Below are 20,297 nucleotides of genomic sequence, written 5' to 3' on the forward strand. Positions count from 1 at the left end.
ACATGCTGCTTCTGCTGTCTCAACAATGGATGGAGGTCCTCAATGCCAAACAGGAAATTAGAGCTGTCTCCCTCGACATATCACGTGCCTTCGACACGGTCTGGCACCCCGCTCTGCTCACCAAACTCTCCTCCTTTGGTATCCATGGAAATCTCCACGCATGGCTGGCGGACTTCCTCTCTAGTCGTCGTCAACGTGTGGCCCTGAATGGGTTTCTCTCATCTCCTCTTCTTGTTCAGGCTGGAGTTCCCCAAGGCAGTGTTCTGGGCCCCGTGCTTTTTCTGGTCTTCATCAATGATCTCTCTGACTCTCTCGAAAATCCTCTCTATCTCTTTGCTGATGACTCCACTCTCTGCCGCTCCATTCCTCTTCCCTCAGATCGGCAGTCTGCTGCCTCCTCACTCTCTGAAGACCTGGACAAAATCACAGACTGGTCAAACAAGTGGAACATGTCTTTCAATCCTGACAAATCTCACACTCTTACTATGTCTCTCCGAAAAGATCGACTGGACAACCCTCCCATCTACTTTCTCAACAATCCTCTCCAAGAAGTTCTGTCGCTCAAGATTTTGGGTCTCACTATCTGCCATGATCTTTCTTGGGAAAACCACATTTCCAAGCTGGCCTCCAAAGCCAGTCGCCGACTGGGCATCCTCCGTCGTGCGAAGTCCTTCCTCGGCACACCTGAGCTCCTCACCACATACAAGGCTTTCATCCGCAGCTCAATGGAATACTGTTCTCCCCTATGGGCCGGTGCTCCTGCCTCACACCTAGCTCGGCTTCACGCTGTTGAAACCAAAGCTTTCAGAATTATTGGAATCTCCCGCGATGAAGCTATCTCTGAGGGCCTTTCACTCACTCACCGCAGGCAGGTAGGTGGTCTTTCTGTCTTCTACCGACTCCTCTCCGGCCTTGCACCCCCAGCTCTCTCTGTGCTCTGTCCCCCAAATATTCCTACAGGTCGCACAAGATCTGCCAGCAACCCTCTGATGGTTAAACTGCCGAAATCTCGGCTCTCTGCTCACCTTCACTCTTTCATTCCTCTTTTCTCCCGCCTCTGGAACAAACTCCCTCACTCCCTTCAATCCCACTCCTCCCTCCAGGTCTTTAAAACAGCTGTTCACCACCATCTCTTATCTTCCCCCATCCAAAACCTTGATCTTTTCTACCCCCGCTAATTCACCCCAGATCCACCTTGTTTGAAATTCCAACTTCTTTCCTGGAAGTCCTGGCAGTGTCCATATGTTTTATACCTCTCCCACCGCCCCCTTCCCATGCCCCCCCCTCCCCCCAAAGCCCTCGCCCTCTCTCAGATCTCTCGATGTCTCCATGTCTCTCGGTCCCTGCTCTCAAATGTTGTGTTTGTGTCCTTCCCCCTCTCTCCCCATCTTGTCTACCGCTCCCGATGTTATATGTTTTATGTGTCGGTTTGTCTTTCTGTGTGATTAATGTTCGCTCTTTCACGAGCCTCGATCTTGTATACAAAAAAAAAAAAAAAAAAAAATTTGTTCGGTTCTGGTGTCACAAGAAAACTTGTATTTGATGTCTGCATATATTGCTAAAAGGAGGTGTGTGTGTGTGGGGGGGTGTGTGTGTGTGTGTGTGTGTGTGTGTGTGTGTGTGTGTGTGTGTGTGTGTGTGTGTGTGTGTGTGTGTGTGTGTGTGTGTGTGTGTGTGCACGCACGCACAGAACAATTATGGTTAACCACATCAAAATTGCCACTCTTGTCTAAATGCTGACAATTATGTTAAAAAGATGTTTTTAGCTGCGACGAGCAGCTCTATGAGAGGACCGCGTTGTTGTTCTTGTTGTTGGGGTGCCTTTTTGAACAGCGCATGCGCATACACTCAGACGTGCGTTGGTATGAGGTAAGAGAATCGCGGACTAAAATCGCGATTTGTTTGAAGAAACCAGAATAAATTTAGCAACAAGGACAACATGAATGTTTTCATTTCAATCTCGTTTCACAGAACGTTACACAAATTAGGTGTAATTATTGAATAGCGCATGCGCATACACTCAGATGTGCGTTGGTATGAGGTAAGAACATCGCGGACTAAAATCGCGATTTGTTTGAAGAAACCAGAATAAATTTAGCAACAAAGACAACATGAATGTTTTCATATTGTTGCGGATCTGTCGCCGGCCTTCTCCCCTTATCAAGGGGGGATTAGTCCCCTTGTCTTTGACTGACCAGGTGCGACCCGAGACCTATGACGTCCCTTCCGGACAGCGCGAAATAGGGTATCGGGACCAAATTCGCTATTACCTAAATACTCGCGCTGCCCTGAAGCGAGGAGATAAGCCTCGCACAAACCACGTGTGTTGATACGCCGAGCGGTTGCGTACATGCGATCCGCGCCGTTTAGATGGTGGAACCCGATTCAAGCGGTTTTCATTCGTACCACGCTTAGTCAATGGCGAAATCACAAAGACGATCGAATTGGAAGGAAGAACAGAATTTATTTACACTATACACAATGATTCAAGAGCAGAGATGCAGAGCAAATCCGTAAACAGTCTTACTTAATACCCAAGGACACGGGCCCATCTCACACACACACGGGGGGCTTGCTGATGAGCAGGTTGATGTTCACCAGCGCGTCCAGGGATGGCTTCCGTGCAGCTCTCTCTCCGGTCCCCGGCTCGTCCCTTGGAGATGGAAGTAGGTGAAGGCAGGAGCTCTCTGCGTGTCGTCGGAACGGAGCAGGTTATCACGGGGCGAATTGGTAGGGAGCGGACTTTGACGCGGCTGGCGGTTATTCACTTGCGGCTATGGCTGTGCTTACTCGCGTGGGTGAAAAGCGCAATATGCGTTACCGGTGCGTCTGGCTGTGCCCGCGTACTTTGTACAGTTCAACGCCTCTTCTTCTCTCTCTCTGCGCAAGTCCTCAAACAACGCGAGAATGACAACAACGTCCTTATCCTTTCGCCATCGCCGTTCAAGTCCTTCAAGTCCTCCCGCGCTAGTGATGCAAGTCAAGTCCTGCTGATAAGTCCTCTTACCATGCTGTAAGTCCTCCCGCGCTAGTGATGCAAGTAAGTCCTCATCCTGCTGGTAAGTCCTGTCAAGGGCTTTGCGCAGCGACTTATATAGGCACGCCCCGCGAACCTTCTCGAACTCACCAGACGTGCCTCACCACGCCCTCTCACGCCATGCCGCTAGAGCCCTGATTGGCTGGTGGCTCTTACCGTCATCGCCTTCTGCCGCTCCCGATCTCAACGCCGCCCCCACCCTTTTTAGGCCTACCTCGTGTTACTCGACTAGTGGGCAGCCAATGCTTAACAAACTGGATCCTGGCTAGGGTGGCTGGGAAATCGGTGGCAAGTAGAGCCTATTTTCCTGTCTTTACACAACGCAGGCACAAAGAGGGGAAATGGCCTATTCTTACACATACTAAGACATAACTATACTACAAATGGGCCTATATGTTGCTCATGTGACTAACTATGGGGGGGCAACCCTTTAACCTTTAATGCCTTCAATGTGCCATTCTCAAAACCGTAGCAATATCAATCTCGTTTCACAGAACTTGACACAAATTAGGTGTAATTATTGAATAGCGCATGTGCATACACTCGGACCTCCCCTACCGACCACGCCCGTTTCAAATTATCCCTCTGCCACCCAGAATTAACATTAATAAATAACATTAATGGATTAACATAAACAGAAATAACATTCACGTCCATACATTATATGTAATCAGTTGATGAAGCATGTTGCGTCGCAAAACAAAGGACAAGACCAGAACTGAAAGACAAAAAGATGCCAGTGCATGCGTATAAATTTAATGACTGGTCGAATTTGGTAGCGCATATTGCAACGGATATCCTCACGGTTCTACACGTCGCAGCTGGTGACCACACTGTGGTCATTTTTCTCTTGTTCTCTTGTTAATTACAAATTTTAACCTATTAAAGGCGGTTAAAAGTGCCCGGCGAGCCGAACCTAGTCAATGTAAACCCCCCCCCCCCCCCCCCCCCCACACCCACACACAACGCAAGCATAAAAGGCTTAATTTAGCATTTACACATCATTTCGAAAGTGTTCTAAACTTCATCTTGGGCATTCAGCACAGTCCATACTAGTGTCCTACACTGCTTGCCAAGCTCCCCTGTGGCAGACTAACTATCTTAATGCCTTGGTCTTCGACTTGGTATTTGTGTGCATCACATTCTTACAAACAATTGTGTCTTTGTTCTCCTACTCGTGACCATCCCAACCCATTCAGGATTGTAACCATAGCCAAGAAACTGCTTCAGCAGAACAGACGCTCTGTGTAGACTGTATGGCATGGCTCATTATTGATTGGTTGATTCACTTGTTGATTCCTAACCTGTAATGATCTGATGTCCCAATGCAGGTGAAGCTCATCCAGTGAAGACAGAAAACTTCCAAAGTAATCTTCTTCAAAATTCCCAGGATGATTTCAGCAAAGAACAAATAAAGCAAGAAGTGTGTGATTTTTATCCCAGGAAGCTCAGCAATGCTGTTCCACTTATAAAAGGTAAGCAAGGTCGCACGTATAACACACAGCCCCTTGTTAATTTTTTATTTTGCTTTATTTTCGATTAAAATGTATCCAAAATTCCAGGCAGTCAGTATTGCACAGAAATGAACACACAGTAATCTTTACACACGGACAGACACGGACAGACACGGACAGACACGGACAGACACTGACGGCCACACAGGCGCACACACGGATGAACAGACAGGCACACACACGGACGGACAGACGCTCACACGGATGGACGGACAGACACACACACACACACACACACACGGACGGTCGGACACACACATACACGGACAGACAGACACACACACATACACGGACGTACACACACGGACGTACACACACACGGACGTACACGCACACGGACGTATGTGCACACGTACGTACACACAGACGTACGTACACACACACACGAACCGACAAACACACACACGTACGTACACACGCACACACACGAACGGACAAACACACACACACAAACGGACAGACACACACACATGGGCGGACACACACAGACGGACGACAGACACACGCACACACACAAGGACAGACACACACACATACACGGATGGACGGATGGACAGCAGACACACACACACACACACACACACACAGACGTACAGACACACACACACATGGATGGACGGACAGCCACACACACACACTGATGGGTGGACAGACACACACACACACACACACACACACACACAGACAGACATACATCTGGTTACACAGACATGTTCCAGAAAACACACACACAGTCTCCTCCGTTTTACACACACACACACACACACACACACACACACACACACACACACACACACACACACACACACACAGACATACATCTGGTTACACAGACATGTTCCAGAAAACACACACAGTCTCCTCCGTTTTACACACACACACACACACACACACACACACACACACACACACACACACCGATAGATAGACGGACAGACACACCGAGCGATAGACGGACAGACACACCGATAGATAGACAGGCAAACATGCACACACTGCTTACATGTGCTTGAAAATAAAGTGGAAGCATTTGTTAGGAATCTGAGGCTCCGTTTGGAGTAAACCCACTTGTCTCTTAGCTGTTTAGCCTGGGTTTGGATCCTGACTTAGTGGCCTAGCTATAAACCATCATCCCGGTATTTCACAGGCAGGGTGATTCATCAATCATCAGTGTGTGTGCCGATCATCGAATGGATGTTAAGGCAGGTGTTCCATCTGCTTTCGTTATTCAAAATCGGATTCAATCCTTTTACGATCGAAACTCTTAGCCGAAATAATTATGTCGAAATCTAAAGTGAAATCGGAACTTAGGGGGAAAACTTTTTTTTTAACCCGATATATCTATATTATAATAGCCGTAGATGATTCTGTCTGTCTGTCTGTCTATCTGTTGGGTGTCTGTCCGGGGTGTGGCTTACTCGGTTTGCAGAGTAGCTCCACCCATAGCTCCACCCATTCTGGGAGTGGCTATAAACAAATATCCACCATTTTATTAACTCGCATAGCTTTGAGTCCTGTTTTGTAGGCCCGTGGTGTCTTGCTCTCCCCCAGTTTTATTTCAAATCAAATTCGATAAATCATTTCATTTTTCACAGTCGCTAACATAGTTTTAGACTCGGTTGAAAAAAAACGGGAAGAAAATCCGATGAAAGTTGCCGTTTATAGAACGAAATGAATTCTCAAAGGCCTGTAACTTCAAGGCCATTGAGTCTCTCTCACGCCTTTATCTCCAATCTAACTCACCATATGATTTCATTTTTATCGATGGTTTTACTTTTAGACTCGGTGTCAGCAATAATTGAGAACAATCCACACACGCGGGAAAATGCAGAGATATATTTTTTAAAATCGCGTCATGGTGTATCATACACCGCCCAACATGACACCGCCGGCAATGTGTCGATATATATTAAAAATTCGCTTTTGCTTTTCCGTTATGATATATTACTATTTCGTTTGATGATAGTCGTCACAAAAACGTCAACAATGATGCCGACATATATTTCTTCGTTTTTATTTCATTCAACATATTAGCCGGAAGTAAAATATGTTTCAGGAAATTACCGAGAGATATTTCTTCGTTTTTTTTATTAGTTATGTGCGCATACACTTTAAATAGGTTTATTTGAAATCTTTAATTTTCCACAAACATTCCACACACGCGGGAAAATGCAGAGATATATTTTTTAAAATCGCGTCATGGTGTATCATACACCGCCCAACATGACACCGACGGCAATGTGTCGATATCTATTTTAAATTCGATATATCATTTCATTTTTCACAGTCGCTAACATAGTTTTAGACTCGGTTGAAAAAAAACGAGAAGAAAATCCGATGAAAGTTGCCGTTTATAGAACGAAATGAATTCTCAAATGCCTGTAACTTCAAGGCCATTGAGTCTCTCTCACGCCTTTATCTCCAATCTAACTCACCATATGATTTCATTTTTATCGATGGTTTTAGAGTCGGTGTCAGCAATAATTGAGAACATTCCACACACGCGGGAAAATGCAGATATATTTTTTAAAATCGCGTCATGGTGTATCATACACCGCCTAACATGACACCGACGGCAACGTGTCGATACATATTAAAAATTCGATATATCATTTCATTTTTCACAGTCGCTAACATAGTTTTCGACTCGGTTGAAAAAAAACGGGAAGGAAATCCAATGAAAGTTGCCGTTTATAGAACGAAATGAATTCTCAAACGCCTGTAACTTCAACTTCAAGGCCATTGAGTCTCTCTCACGCCTTTATCTCCAATCTAACTCACCATATGATTTCATTTTTATCGATGGTTTTGGACTCGGTGTCAGCAATAATTGAGAACATTCCACACACGCGGGAAAATGCAGAGATATATTTTTAAAAATCGCGTCATGGTGTATCATACACCGCCCAACATGACACCGACGGCAACGTGTCGATATATATTAAAAATTCGCTTTTGCTTTTCCGTTAAGATATATTACTTTTTCGTTTGATGACAGTCGTCACAAAAACGTCAACAATGATGCCGACATATATTTCTTCGTTTTTATTTAATTCAACATTATTAGCCGGAAGTAAAATATGTTTCAGGAAATTACCGAGAGATATTTCTTCGTTTTTTAAAATTAGTTATGTGCGAATACACTTTAAATAGGTTTATTTGAAATCTTTAATTTTCCACAATATAATTTACTTGCCATTTATCATTTGATGATTACGAGACAAATTCCTCTTGAGGATCGTGACAATTCATGCGCTGCGTGGAAACTTCTATTTCCAAAATGAATGAGACGATCGATGAAGAACGCAGACTTGAACAGGATGCAGCAAGAAAACGAATGAGACGGGCGAACGAGTCCATCGACGAACGTCAATGCAAACTTGCGGGGTCACCCGTGGGAATCCCACGGGCATGGATGTGTGTGACATTTCGACATATTGAGTTAGATGCTGCACATTCATTTTTACAAAATGGTTACTGGCAAGTCATCAGATCCAGATATGGTGTAAAAACCACCGTTTAGAGGCCATTTTTCCCCGCAAAGCGGGGGTTGGCCTTTTCGGGGACCGTGGTAGTTGTTGTTTTTTTGTCCCCTTTTTGAAGCAATGTTTTACGGCCGGATGCCCTTCCTGACGCCAACCCTTTTTGCCGCCTTCAACGACAAACAGGGAATTACCAGTGAACTGGTACTCAATTAGCCGACCTCGGAAGGATGACAGGCTGAGTCAACCCCCCTGGCATTAATTCGGCGATCGACCGAGATTCGAACCCAGGATCCTAAGCCGGCACCCTAGCCGCTAGCCCAACACCAGAAATGGTGTCATGAACACAATTTATTTACGCACAAGCACAAAAGCAAGACGGGCCGATTTCCGATTCCGACGGGCGAGACGGGCCGATTTCCGATTCCGACGGGCCGATTTGGAGCAAGAAAAAGAACGAGACGGGAGAAAAAGGAGAGAAACGAGGCGGGGAAAGCCGATTGGAGAGGCGAGTGAGGCGCGATTGGAGAGGAGTGTGAGGCGCGATTGGAGAGGAGTGTGAGGCACGATTGGAGAGGAGTGTGAGGCGTGATTGGAGAGGAGTGTGAGGCACGATTGGAGAGGAGTGATTGGAGGGGAGTGTGAGGCACGATTGGAGAGGAGTGTGAGGCACGATTGGAGAGGAGTGTGAGGCGCGATTGGAGAGGAGTGTGAGGCGCGATTGGAGAGGAGTGTGAGGCGCGATTGGAGAGGCGTGTGAAGGATTGGAGAGGAGAGGAGTGTGAGGGATTGGAGAGGTGAGGGATTGGAAAGGAGAGGGATGTGAGGGTTTGGAGAGGAGAGGAGTGCTAGGTGGAGAGAGGAGAGTGTCAGGTGGAGACAGGAGAGTGTCAGGTGGAGACAGGAGAGTGTCAGGTGGAGAGGAGTGAGGGGTCACATATTATGTGAAATAACTAAATTCACACCATTTCTGGATCTGATGACTTGCCAGTAACCATTTTGTAAAAATGAATGTGCAGCATATAACTCAATATGTCGAAATGTCACACACATCCATGCCCGTGGGATTCCCACGGGTGACCCCGCTAGTAATTAAATAATACGCTTCGCGGGACGTGAGGTGAAATTGCTGCAAACTTAAGTTATATTCACAATCGCCATGAGTTCCCTGTAACTCTTCTCTTCAGTGGGAAAAAGACCAACAGCAACTATTAAATTGTATCCTGGAAAGTGACAGTAATGACGGCAGTTTTGTATTTAAAAAAAAAAGGCATCATCAAATGTCGAAAGGTTGCAACCCATCGGCGTCCCAGGCGTGCGGTGGCACAGTTTGTGTAGGCCGCAGGCGTCAAGCCCTCCGGTCTATAGGACAATTATTGTATGGCCCAGTGAAATTGGAATCGCTCCAAGGTATACGTAGTGTGTTCAAAAAGTATCCGACCTTTGTTCATAAAAGATACTCGCATCCAGATAAAAAAATTTTTATAATAATCTCGTTCGAAGTAGTCCCCTTGGGCTGCCACACACTTCTCCCAACGGTTCTGCCACTGTCGGAAGCAGCGCTGGAACGCCTCTTTTGGGATGGCACGCAGCTGGTCCGTCGCATTCCGCATGATGTCTTCTCTGGAGTCGAAGAAGACGGTCAGCATGACTTTGACATTGCTGCGGACCTGCCTTGCTTTTTTTGGCCTCGGGGATGTTGGATGCTTCCATTGTGATGACTGCAACTTGGTTTCTGGGTCGTACCCATAAACCCAGGACTCATCGCCAGTGATCACTGTGTTGAGGAAGCTGGGATCGCTGTTCACAGTCTCCAGCATATCCTGTGCGATCTCCAAACGGAGTTGCTTCTGCTCAATCGTTAGCAGCTTTGGTACGAACTTCGCTGAGATTCTCCTGAAGCCCAAATCCTCCTTCATAATGGAATGAACGGTGTTGAATCTTGCGGATCGTTTCCACTTGGGAATCGCCAAGCTTTACACAAAATTTGATGCAGTAGCGTTGTTCAAGTTTTTCCGTCATTTTGTCAAAAACGAAAATCCGACGGCGCTCACTTACATGTCCTCACTCATCGGCGGTCTGCCGTCGAATGACAGCTTCTGCAGGTGGGAAAAAATTAACGCGTGCGCATTAGGATCGCCTACATACGTGCACCAATCAACGCCTCCCTAGCTTCTTTTTTTTTTACGCACGAAAAATAAAGGTCGGATACTTTTTGAACACAGTAGTATAAATAAACACGATGTATGATATATGCACATAAGCATGAGCAATGTTTTGGCTTTGTCACAAAACCCGAGTTCCCGAGTTGTTATTTTGGGGTTGGGGTTTCTCTCAAAACCGGGGACTCACCCTTTGCATCATTACCATGGACAGCGGTCGGGAAAATATACTGAAACGCAAAAGAAACTTACCACCTTTGAAACCTTTAAATATCAACAATAACACTGCGTGTAGTAAATGTGTGAACTTATTTGTGGACAATAGTGTCCTCACTGTCAGACAAAACGGTCATGGATGGTCACTTGAACCTTCAATGGTCACTTCATAGCACAGCTGTTGAACAGCCGTTTTGACTGTCAGTGATTAGCCAAGGGGTACGGGATGATTTTAATGAGCTGCACGTGATGTCTTGATATTGGCTTTAAAAATGCCAGTGCAAAATGGGCATTTTGACCGAAACATTTGACCATTTTGACCAACTTCAAAAAGACCGAAAACGCAAAAGAAACTTACCACCTTTGAAACCTTTAAATATCAACAATAACACTGCGTGTAGTAAATGTGTGAACTTATTTGTGGACAATAGTGTCCTCACTGTCAGACAAAACGGTCACGGATGGTCACTTGAACCTTCAATGGTCACTTCATAGCACAGCTGTTGAACAGCCGTTTTGACTGTCAGTGATTAGCCAAGGGGTACGGGATGATTTTAATGAGCTGCACGTGATGTCTTGATATTGGCTTTAAAAAGGCCAGTGCAAAATGGGCATTTTGACCGAAAAATTTGACCATTTTGACCAACTTCAAAAAGACCGAAAACGCAAAAGAAACTTACCACCTTTGAAACCTTTAAATATCAACAATAACACTGCGTGTAGTAAATGTGTGAACTTATTTGTGGACAATAGTGTCCTCACTGTCAGACAAAACGGTCACGGATGGTCACTTGAACCTTCAATGGTCACTTCATAGCACAGCTGTTGAACAGCCGTTTTGACTGTCAGTGATTAGCCAAGGGGTATGGGATGATTTTAATGAGCTGCACGTGATGTCTTGATATTGGCTTTAAAAAGGCCAGTGCAAAATGGGCATTTTGACAGAAAAATTTGACCATTTTGACCAACTTCAAAAAGACTGAAAACGCAAAAGCAACTTACCACCTTTGAAACCTTTAAATATCAACAATAACACTGCGTGTAGTAAATGTGTGAACTTATTTGTGGACAATAATGTCCTCACTGTCAGACAAAATGGTCACGGATGGTCACTTGAACCTTCAATGGTCACTTCATAGCACAGCTGTTGAACAGCCGTTTTGACTGTCAGTGATTAGCCAAGGGGTATGGGATGATTTTAATGAGCTGCACGTGATGTCTTGATATTGGCTTTAAAAAGGCCAGTGCAAAATGGGCATTTTGACAGAAAAATTTGACCATTTTGACCAACTTCAAAAAGACCGAAAACGCAAAAGAAACTTACCACCTTTGAAACCTTTAAATATCAACAATAACACTGCGTGTAGTAAATGTGTGAACTTATTTGTGGACAATAGTGTCCTCACTGTCAGACAAAATGGTCACGGATGGTCACTTGAACCTTCAATGGTCACTTCATAGCACAGCTGTTGAACAGCCGTTTTGACTGTCAGTGATTAGCCAAGGGGTACGGGATGATTTTAATGAGCTGCACGTGATGTCTTGATATTGGCTTTAAAAAGGCCAGTGCAAAATGGGCATTTCAATCAACATGCCACGATTGTCAAGGGATCAACGGCAGCGTGCCCTGGGCATGCTGCAAGGCGGACTGAGCTACCGTGAGGTGGCACGTCGCCTTGGCTGTTCACACCAGACGATATCGGCCCTGGTGGTCAGAGACACCCTCCACAACTCTGCAGATGACAGACCTCGATCAGGGAGGCCAAGAGTCACCACTGCAAGGCAGGACAGGCAGATGGTCCGAAGTCAAAATCGATTCCGTCCAGCATCCCGCACTGCGGCAGAAACTCCGGGGCGTGCAAACCCACGGATCTCCAATGATACTGCACGAAGACGACTGCATGACTATGGTCTGACTGCCAGAAGACCATACAGAGGCCCCGTGATAACGGCTGCCCATTGCCGCAACCGACAGAGATGGTGCCAGCAGCATCACCGGTGGACCTTGGCGCAGTGGAACGAGGTCGCTTTCAGCGATGAGTCAAGGTTCTGTGTGGACAGTCCTGATGGGCGTGAGCGTGTCTGCAGAAGAACTGGCGAGCGATATGCCGATTGTTGCGTGCGTCAAGCCAACAGGTGGGGTGGCCCAAGTGTGATGGTGTGGGCCGCCATATCAGGCCGGTACAGGACGCCACTGGTGGTTGTGGATGGGAATCTTAACGCCCAGCGGTATGTGGATAACATCCTGCGACCTCATCTGCTGCCATTCCTGCTAGACCACCCAGAACTGAGAACCTTTCAGCATGACAACGCTCGTCCCCATGCTGCTCGCTTTACCACTGCATTTCTCCAAGGCGAGAACATTAACACCATGCAGTGGCCTGCGCTCTCCCCTGACCTGAATCACATAGAGCACCTGTGGGATGAGCTTGGGAGACGCGTAGTTGGCAGGGCCAGGACACGGGCAGAGCTGCTTCAGACATTGAGGACTGAGTGGGACAGAATCCAGCAGCAATCCATCCAAAGACTGGTAGGCAGTATATGCCGATGAAGCACTGCCTGTATCCAAAACAATGGTGGCCACACACGCTATTGAAAGGGGACTGACATTGCACCCTGTGCTGTTCTGTACTGTAGAACAAACTGATGAGATGGTGTATCTTGGTCAAAAACTTGACGTCATCAATAAAATGCCAATGTTTCAATAAGCAATTGTTGGTTTGTTTTATTTTGAACTGTTACAATTTTATTACATTTCAAACAAGTGATAAGTTTCTTTTGCGTTTTCGGTCTTTTTGAAGTTGGTCAAAATGGTCAAATTTTTTGGTCAAAATGCCCATTTTGCACTGGCCTTTTTAAAGCCAATATCAAGACATCACGTGCGGCTCATTAAAATCATCCCGTACCCCTTGGCTAATCACTGACAGTCAAAACGGCTGTTCAACAGCTGTGCTATGAAGTGACCATTGAAGGTTCAAGTGACCATCCGTGACCGTTTTGTCTGACAGTGAGGAAACTATTGTCCACAAATAAGTTCACACATTTACTACACGCAGTGTTATTGTTGATATTTAAAGGTTTCAAAGGTGGTAAGTTTCTTTTGCGTTTCAGTATAGCTTTAATCTTTCCGTGTTGAAAGAGAATGAGAGAATGTACAAATTCCTTTTGACGACACAATGTCGGGTCCGTGTAAATGGATGAAGGTTGCTTCTAACATACGTAGATGTAACGTACTTGACCTCGGCCGAAATCTTGAAAATATCTGCATTGTACTGGTTTGCACAATCGGGGTTGGTAACCAAGTGCCGTGCAATGTCAGAGGAAGAAAAAGAAATGGTCGACGGTCCTTGAACGTTCTTGCTTGCTCGTACCGGTTGTGTCCTCACTCCCAAGTTCTTTCCTCGAATTGCCAGGGGGACATCCGGACATGCTGTTTGATACCATCAGCCAACCTTCGGGTCGTACGGGCCACCTACCGAGCTTCACATCCGCACTTATACTCGTATTAGTGGGGTCACCCGTGGAAGTCCCACGGGCATGGACGACTGGACGTGTGTGACATTTGGACATATTCAGTTAGATGCTGCACCTGCACATTCAGTTTTACAAAATGGTTACTGGCAATTTATCAGATCCACAAATGATGTAATCGACACAATTTATTTACTTCTGATAACATGTGAATGCAAGTGCATGCACGTGGGAAATACAGTTTGAAATGTGTGATTACATCTCATGTAACATGTGACTTCAAGAGCTCAAATCCTCTCCCTCCCCGCCCCCATCCCTCCCACATCACGCACACTGCACCGGGGAATGGGTCACACATGGAGAGTGGGTCACACACGCGGGGGAAGAGTGGGCGTCACACACACACGGGGCGGTGGGGGGGGGGGGGTGTCATGCACAAACACACAAATGGGGGGGGGTCACACACACACACACACGGGGGGGGGGGGGTCACACACACACAGGGGAGTGGGTCACACACACACACACACGGGGGAGTGGGTCTCACACACACACACACACATGAGTGGGTCACACACACACACACATGGGGGAGTGGGTCACACACACACACACACACAGGGGGGGGGGGGGGAGGGGGGGGAGTGGGTCACACACACACACACAAACACAAACACACACGGGAGTGGGTCACACACACACACACACACACACAAACACACACACGCATACATACGCACACACACACACACACACACGGGGGAGTGGGTCACACACACACACAGGAGTGGGCCTCACACACACACACACACGGGGGGGGGGGGGGAGGGGACTGGGTCACACACACACACACGCGCGCATGGGGGAGTGGGGCACACACACACACACACACACACGGGGGGGGGGGGGGCGAGTGGGTCACACACACACACACACACACACACACACGAGTGGGTCACACACACACGGGGGGGGGAGTGGGTCACACACACACACACACAGGGGGGGGGGGAGTGGGTCACACACACATGGGGGAGTGGGTCACACACACACACATATACACACGGGGGAGTGGGTCACACACACACACACACATACACACGGGGGAGTGGGTCACACACACACGGGGGAGTGGGTCACACATACACACGGGGGAGTGGGTCACACACACACACACACACACGGGTGTCCGAGGTGCCTATCCGGGGTGCAGATATCCGGGGTCCAAGGTGCCTATCCGGGGTGTCCGAGGTGCCTATCCGGGGTGCGGATCCGGGGTGTCCGAGGTGCCTATCCGGGGTGTGCGTTCAGGGAAATGATGCCTGAAACTATAGAAATGATCCCTGACACAAACACACACACGCATACATACGCACACACACACACACACACACACACACACACACACACACACACACACACACACACGGGGGAGTGGGTCACACACACACACACACACACACACACACGGGGGAGTGGGTCTCGCACACACACACACACACACACACACACACACACACACACACACACACACACATGCACACACACACAGGGGAGTGGGTCACACACATACACACGCACATGCACACACACACACACACACACACATGGGGAAGTGGGTCTCGCACACACACACTCACACACACACACACACAGCGGAGTGGGTCACACACACACACACACATACACACGCACATGCACACACACACACACACACACACACACACACACGGGGGAGTGGGTCTCGCACACACACACTCACTCACACACACACACGGGGGAGTGGGTCACACACACACACACACACACACACACACGGGGGAGTGGGTCACACACACACACACAGGAGTGGGCTCACACACACACACACACACGGGGGGGGGGGCAGGAGGGGACTGGGTCACACACACACACACACGCGCATGGGGGAGTGGGGCACACACACACACACACGGGGGGGGGGGGGGGGCGAGTGGGTCACACATACACACACACACACGAGTGGGTCACACACACACACGGGGGGGGAGTGGGTCACACACACACACTGGGGAGTGTGTCACACACACACACACACACACACCGGGGGGGGGGGGGAGGAGTGGGTCACACACACACGGGGGAGTGGGTCACACACACACACATATACACACGGGGGAGTGGGTCACACACACACACACACACACATACACACGGGGGAGTGGGTCACACACACACGGGGGAGTGGGTCACACACACACACATACACACGGGGGAGTGGGTCACACACACACACATACACACGGGGGAGTGGGTCACACACACATACACACGGGGGAGTGGGTCACACACACACACACGCAGTAGTGGGTCACACACACACACATGGGGTAGTGGGTCACACACACATACACAAACACACGGGGTAGTGGGTCACACACACATACACAAACACACACGGGGGAGTGGGTCACACACACATACACACACACAGTGGAGTGGGTCGCACACACACACACACACACACATACATGGGTGTGGGGGGGATTATAAACGTACGTTGCGACACGTAAACGATGCTCCACCCTTCTCCCCACGTGTAGCGTACCTAATTGCAACTTTTTATTGTGACTACGTCTAGAGAATGAAACATTCCGACTCTATAAAGAATACAGCTCAAATGGAAAAGTCCCTGGGAAAAGTCTTTTGGGTGGTGTATAAGAACATCACATAACACCTCAGCTGACAGGATGACCTTGAGGTACCCACACTCTCCACTCTCCTCTCAGCTGTTTCGCCTGGATTTGAATCTTGACCCAGTTATAAAATGTCATCCTCGTATTTCACATGCCGGGTTAATCATCAATGTGTAAAGTTTTCGAAGGAAAGAGATTCAAAGAAAGACCACGAATGTTGGTGAAATGAATTGAAAAAGTCACGTTGATTCAACAGGCAAGGATCTTGGGAGGAACCAATAGTGCTATTGCCTGAGCGCCTCTCACCACCTCGTTGTCAGCAGAGACAGGCAGGTCACCGGAGATTATTCACACCCCATAATGCCGGGATTAAGGGCCATTAACTTTTCAGACTTTTTCATATTCAATTGGACGTTCTGAGAAAATGAGAGGAAAGAGAAGTAAAGGAGAGAGAATGTAAAGGTCCTCCACCACTTTGTCCTTCCTTGTCTGTGAAAGTAACACACGTGACTTTCCAAATCTTCCTTCGGTATCTTCAGTGCAACACGTCAAGACTGCTCCAACAGATCATTCATAAATTGAAAGGAATTTTCAAAGAACCCCCTTCTCTTCCTCTACCTCTCCTTCCTTCACCTCTCCTTCCTTCACCTCATCTTCCTTTCCACCCTATTCACCTTCACCAACCTCTCTCTTGTCTGCTTTGTCAACACTTCAAGTCCATTCCTCTCTCTTTCCACCACCTTCTTCCATCGTCTGTTCAAGCTCCTTAACTCTATTCTCAGCTCCTGGATCTCCCTCTACCTCCTGCTCAACAGTACCTCCTTCTCACACCTCTTGATACACTCCTTCACTGCAAACGTGGCACTCAAATACTCAAACTCAATCTCACTCATCTTTCTCAATCTATCTTTCACCCTTCCTTTCAACCTCTGAAGAACCCCACACACCACTCCGACCTTGAAAGTCACATGGCTCTCAAAGTTGATACTAAAATGACTGAAAATAGGCATCTGTCAAAGATTAACCACTTCAAGTAGTTTCAGAGTACAAAATTGATTTACCACAGAGTTGGAACATCAAAAGGAAGATAAATACGTGCACGGAGACAATGCTACACCCGCTCATGCCGTATGAAGACATCTCTGGTTCAGTTCTCGGAACCGTTAGAATATATACACTTTGCTTCAAAGGCTGGGGTGATTGATGAGACACAGCTGCATGTCCTTGCTCGGGGCTCCGATCTTGATAAAAAGGAGTGAACTCACAAAATAAATACTGTGAAGATTAAATTCTAGACAGCCAGAAAATTAATTACTATGGAGCAGAGAGAAAGTAACACATTGTCGCATCCCTGTGGTTAAGACCCCTAGGTGACGGATGACCGAAACGAGCTTTCCTCCGAGGTGCATACCCAACTTGGCAGTAGTGACACGCGTGGGGTAGACGGTAGTAAGGGCTTACCTGTACGGAGTTCACTGGGCTTTTTTTTTTTTTTTTGTATACTGAATCGAGGCTCGTGAAAGAGCTGACATTTACTTCACAAACAAATCAACCAGACAAACAAAATATATAAAAAGAGGGAGCGGAAGACAAGAGAATGGGAAGCACGCAAACACTTGAGAGCACACAACATTTAAGAGCAGGGAGATGTGTGGGAGGGAGAGGGCTTGGGGGGAGGAGGCGTGGGAAGGGGGGGGGGGGGGGTGGGAGAAGTATAAAACACAAGGACACCAAGGACTTCCAGGACAGAAGTTGGTATTTCAAAAAGTGGAATTGGGGTGAAATTATCGGGGAAAGAAAAGATCAAGGTTTTGGATGGGGGAAGATAAGAGATGGTGGTGAACAGCTGTTTTAAAGACCTGGAGGGTGGAGTGGGATTGAAGAGAGTGAGGGAGTTTGTTCCAGAGGCGGGAGAAAAGAGGAGTGAAGGTGAGCAGAGAGTCTTGATTTTGGCAGTTTAACCATAAGAGGGTTGCAGGCAGATCTTGTGCGACCTGTAGGAATATTTGCGGGACAGAGCCCAGAGAGAGCTGGGGGGGCAAGGCCAGAGAGGAGTCGGTAGAAGACGGAAAGACAACCAACCTGCCTGCGGTGAGTGAGTGAGAGGCCCTTGGAGTTAGCTTCATCGCGGGAGATTCCAATGATTCTGAATGCTTTGCTTTCAACAGCGTGAAGACGAGCTAGGTGTGAGGCAGGAGCACCAGCCCAGAGGGGAGAGCAGTATTCCATTGAGCTGTGGATGAAAGCCTTGTACGTGGTGAGGAGCTCAGGTGTGCCAAGGAAGGACTTCGCACGACGGAGGATGCCCAGTCGGCGACTGGCTTTGGAGGCCAGATTTGAAATGTGGTTTTCCCAGGAAAGATCATGGCAGATAGTGAGACCCAAAAGTTTGAGTGACAGAACTTCTTGGAGAGGATTATTCAGAAAGTAGATGGGAGGGTTGTCCAGTCGGTCTTTTCGGAGAGACATCGTAAGAGTGTGAGATTTGTCAGGATTGAAAGACATGTTCCACTTGTTTGCCCAGTCTGTTATTTTTTCCAGGTCTGCAGAGAGTGAGGAGGCTGCAGACTGCCGATCTGAGGGATGAAGAATGGAGCGACAGAGAGTAGAGTCATCAGCAAAGAGATAGAGAGGATTTTCAAGAGAGTCGGAGAGATCATTGATGAAGACCAGAAAAAGCACAGGGCCCAGAACACTGCCTTGGGGAACTCCAGCCTAAACAGGAAGAGGAGATGAGAGAAACCCATTCAGGGCCACACGTTCACTACGACTAGAGAGGAAGTCCGCCAGCCATGCGTGGAGATTTCCATGGATACCAACAGAGGAGAGTTTGGTGAGCAGAGCGGGGTGCCAGGCCGTATTGAAGGCACGTGATATGTCAAGGGAGACGGCTCTAATTTCCTGTTTGGCATTAAGGACCTCCATCCATTGCTGAGAAAGCAGTAGCAGCATGTCCAGAGTAGAGTGACCAGGTCTGAAACCAAATTGATGATCAGAGATCAAGCCATTGGAGAAGAGGAAAGATTTCATATCTGAAGCACTGATGGATTCCATGACTTTACTGATAATTGAGAGAAGGCTGATTGGTCTGTAGTTGCTGGGATCTGTTTTTGCACCTTTTTTGTGCAAAGCGGTGATGTTGGCAGATTTCCAAGCAGATGGCAGATGACCTTGAGCAAAAGAGAGTGTGAAGAGAACAGAGAGAGGGAGTGAAAGAGCGGAAGAACAAGATTTTAGGACCCGTGGGCTGATGCCGTCAGGTCCAGTTGCGGAATCAGAGTCGAGGGTTTACAGAAACTTTTCCACCTTGTCAGGAGGAAAGGACATAGAGTCCAGGAGCAGCTGGGTATGACTGGGTACGGTGGGTACAGAGAGGGATGGGTTTGGGACACAAGATTTAGAGGCAAACACAGAGTTGAGGCATTCAGCTTTTTCACGCGTGGAGTCAGCCGTGTGGCCGTTTGAGGTGAGGGAGGGGATGGAGGGGGAACAAACACCAGAAACAGATTTGACCAGACGCCACCAGGATTTGGAAGAGGGAGACAGATAAGAGAGTTCTGTCCTGAGAACGGAGAGATATTGTTTCCTGGCTCTCCTGAGGGTGGACACACACTTGTTTCGGGCTTTGTGAAAGGAAATGAGATTTCCTTCCGTTGGATTTGCTTTCCAGGAGACGAAAGCAAGTTGTTTCTGGGCAATAGCCTCACCACAAGATTCCGTGTACCATGGACGGGAGGAAG

At 47.7% G+C, this 20,297-nt stretch overlaps 1 protein-coding gene across 4 annotated transcripts in view; it reads left to right on the forward strand.

Annotated features, from left to right (window-relative positions):
• Positions 1-20,297, forward strand: part of LOC137415035 (uncharacterized) — a 79,292-nt gene that overhangs the window by 7,849 nt on the left and 51,146 nt on the right. For all 4 annotated transcript variants that reach the window (XM_078778505.1, XM_068100590.2, XM_078778507.1 and 1 more), the window contains exon 3: positions 4,369-4,512. In XM_078778505.1, the coding sequence (XP_078634631.1) occupies positions 4,369-4,512 (144 nt within the window). The remainder of the gene's footprint in view (positions 1-4,368; positions 4,513-20,297) is intronic.

Source organism: Myxine glutinosa, chromosome 5 (genome assembly GCF_964187855.1).
Source record: "Myxine glutinosa chromosome 5, kmMyxGlut1.1, whole genome shotgun sequence".
Taxonomy (NCBI): domain Eukaryota; kingdom Metazoa; phylum Chordata; class Myxini; order Myxiniformes; family Myxinidae; genus Myxine; species Myxine glutinosa.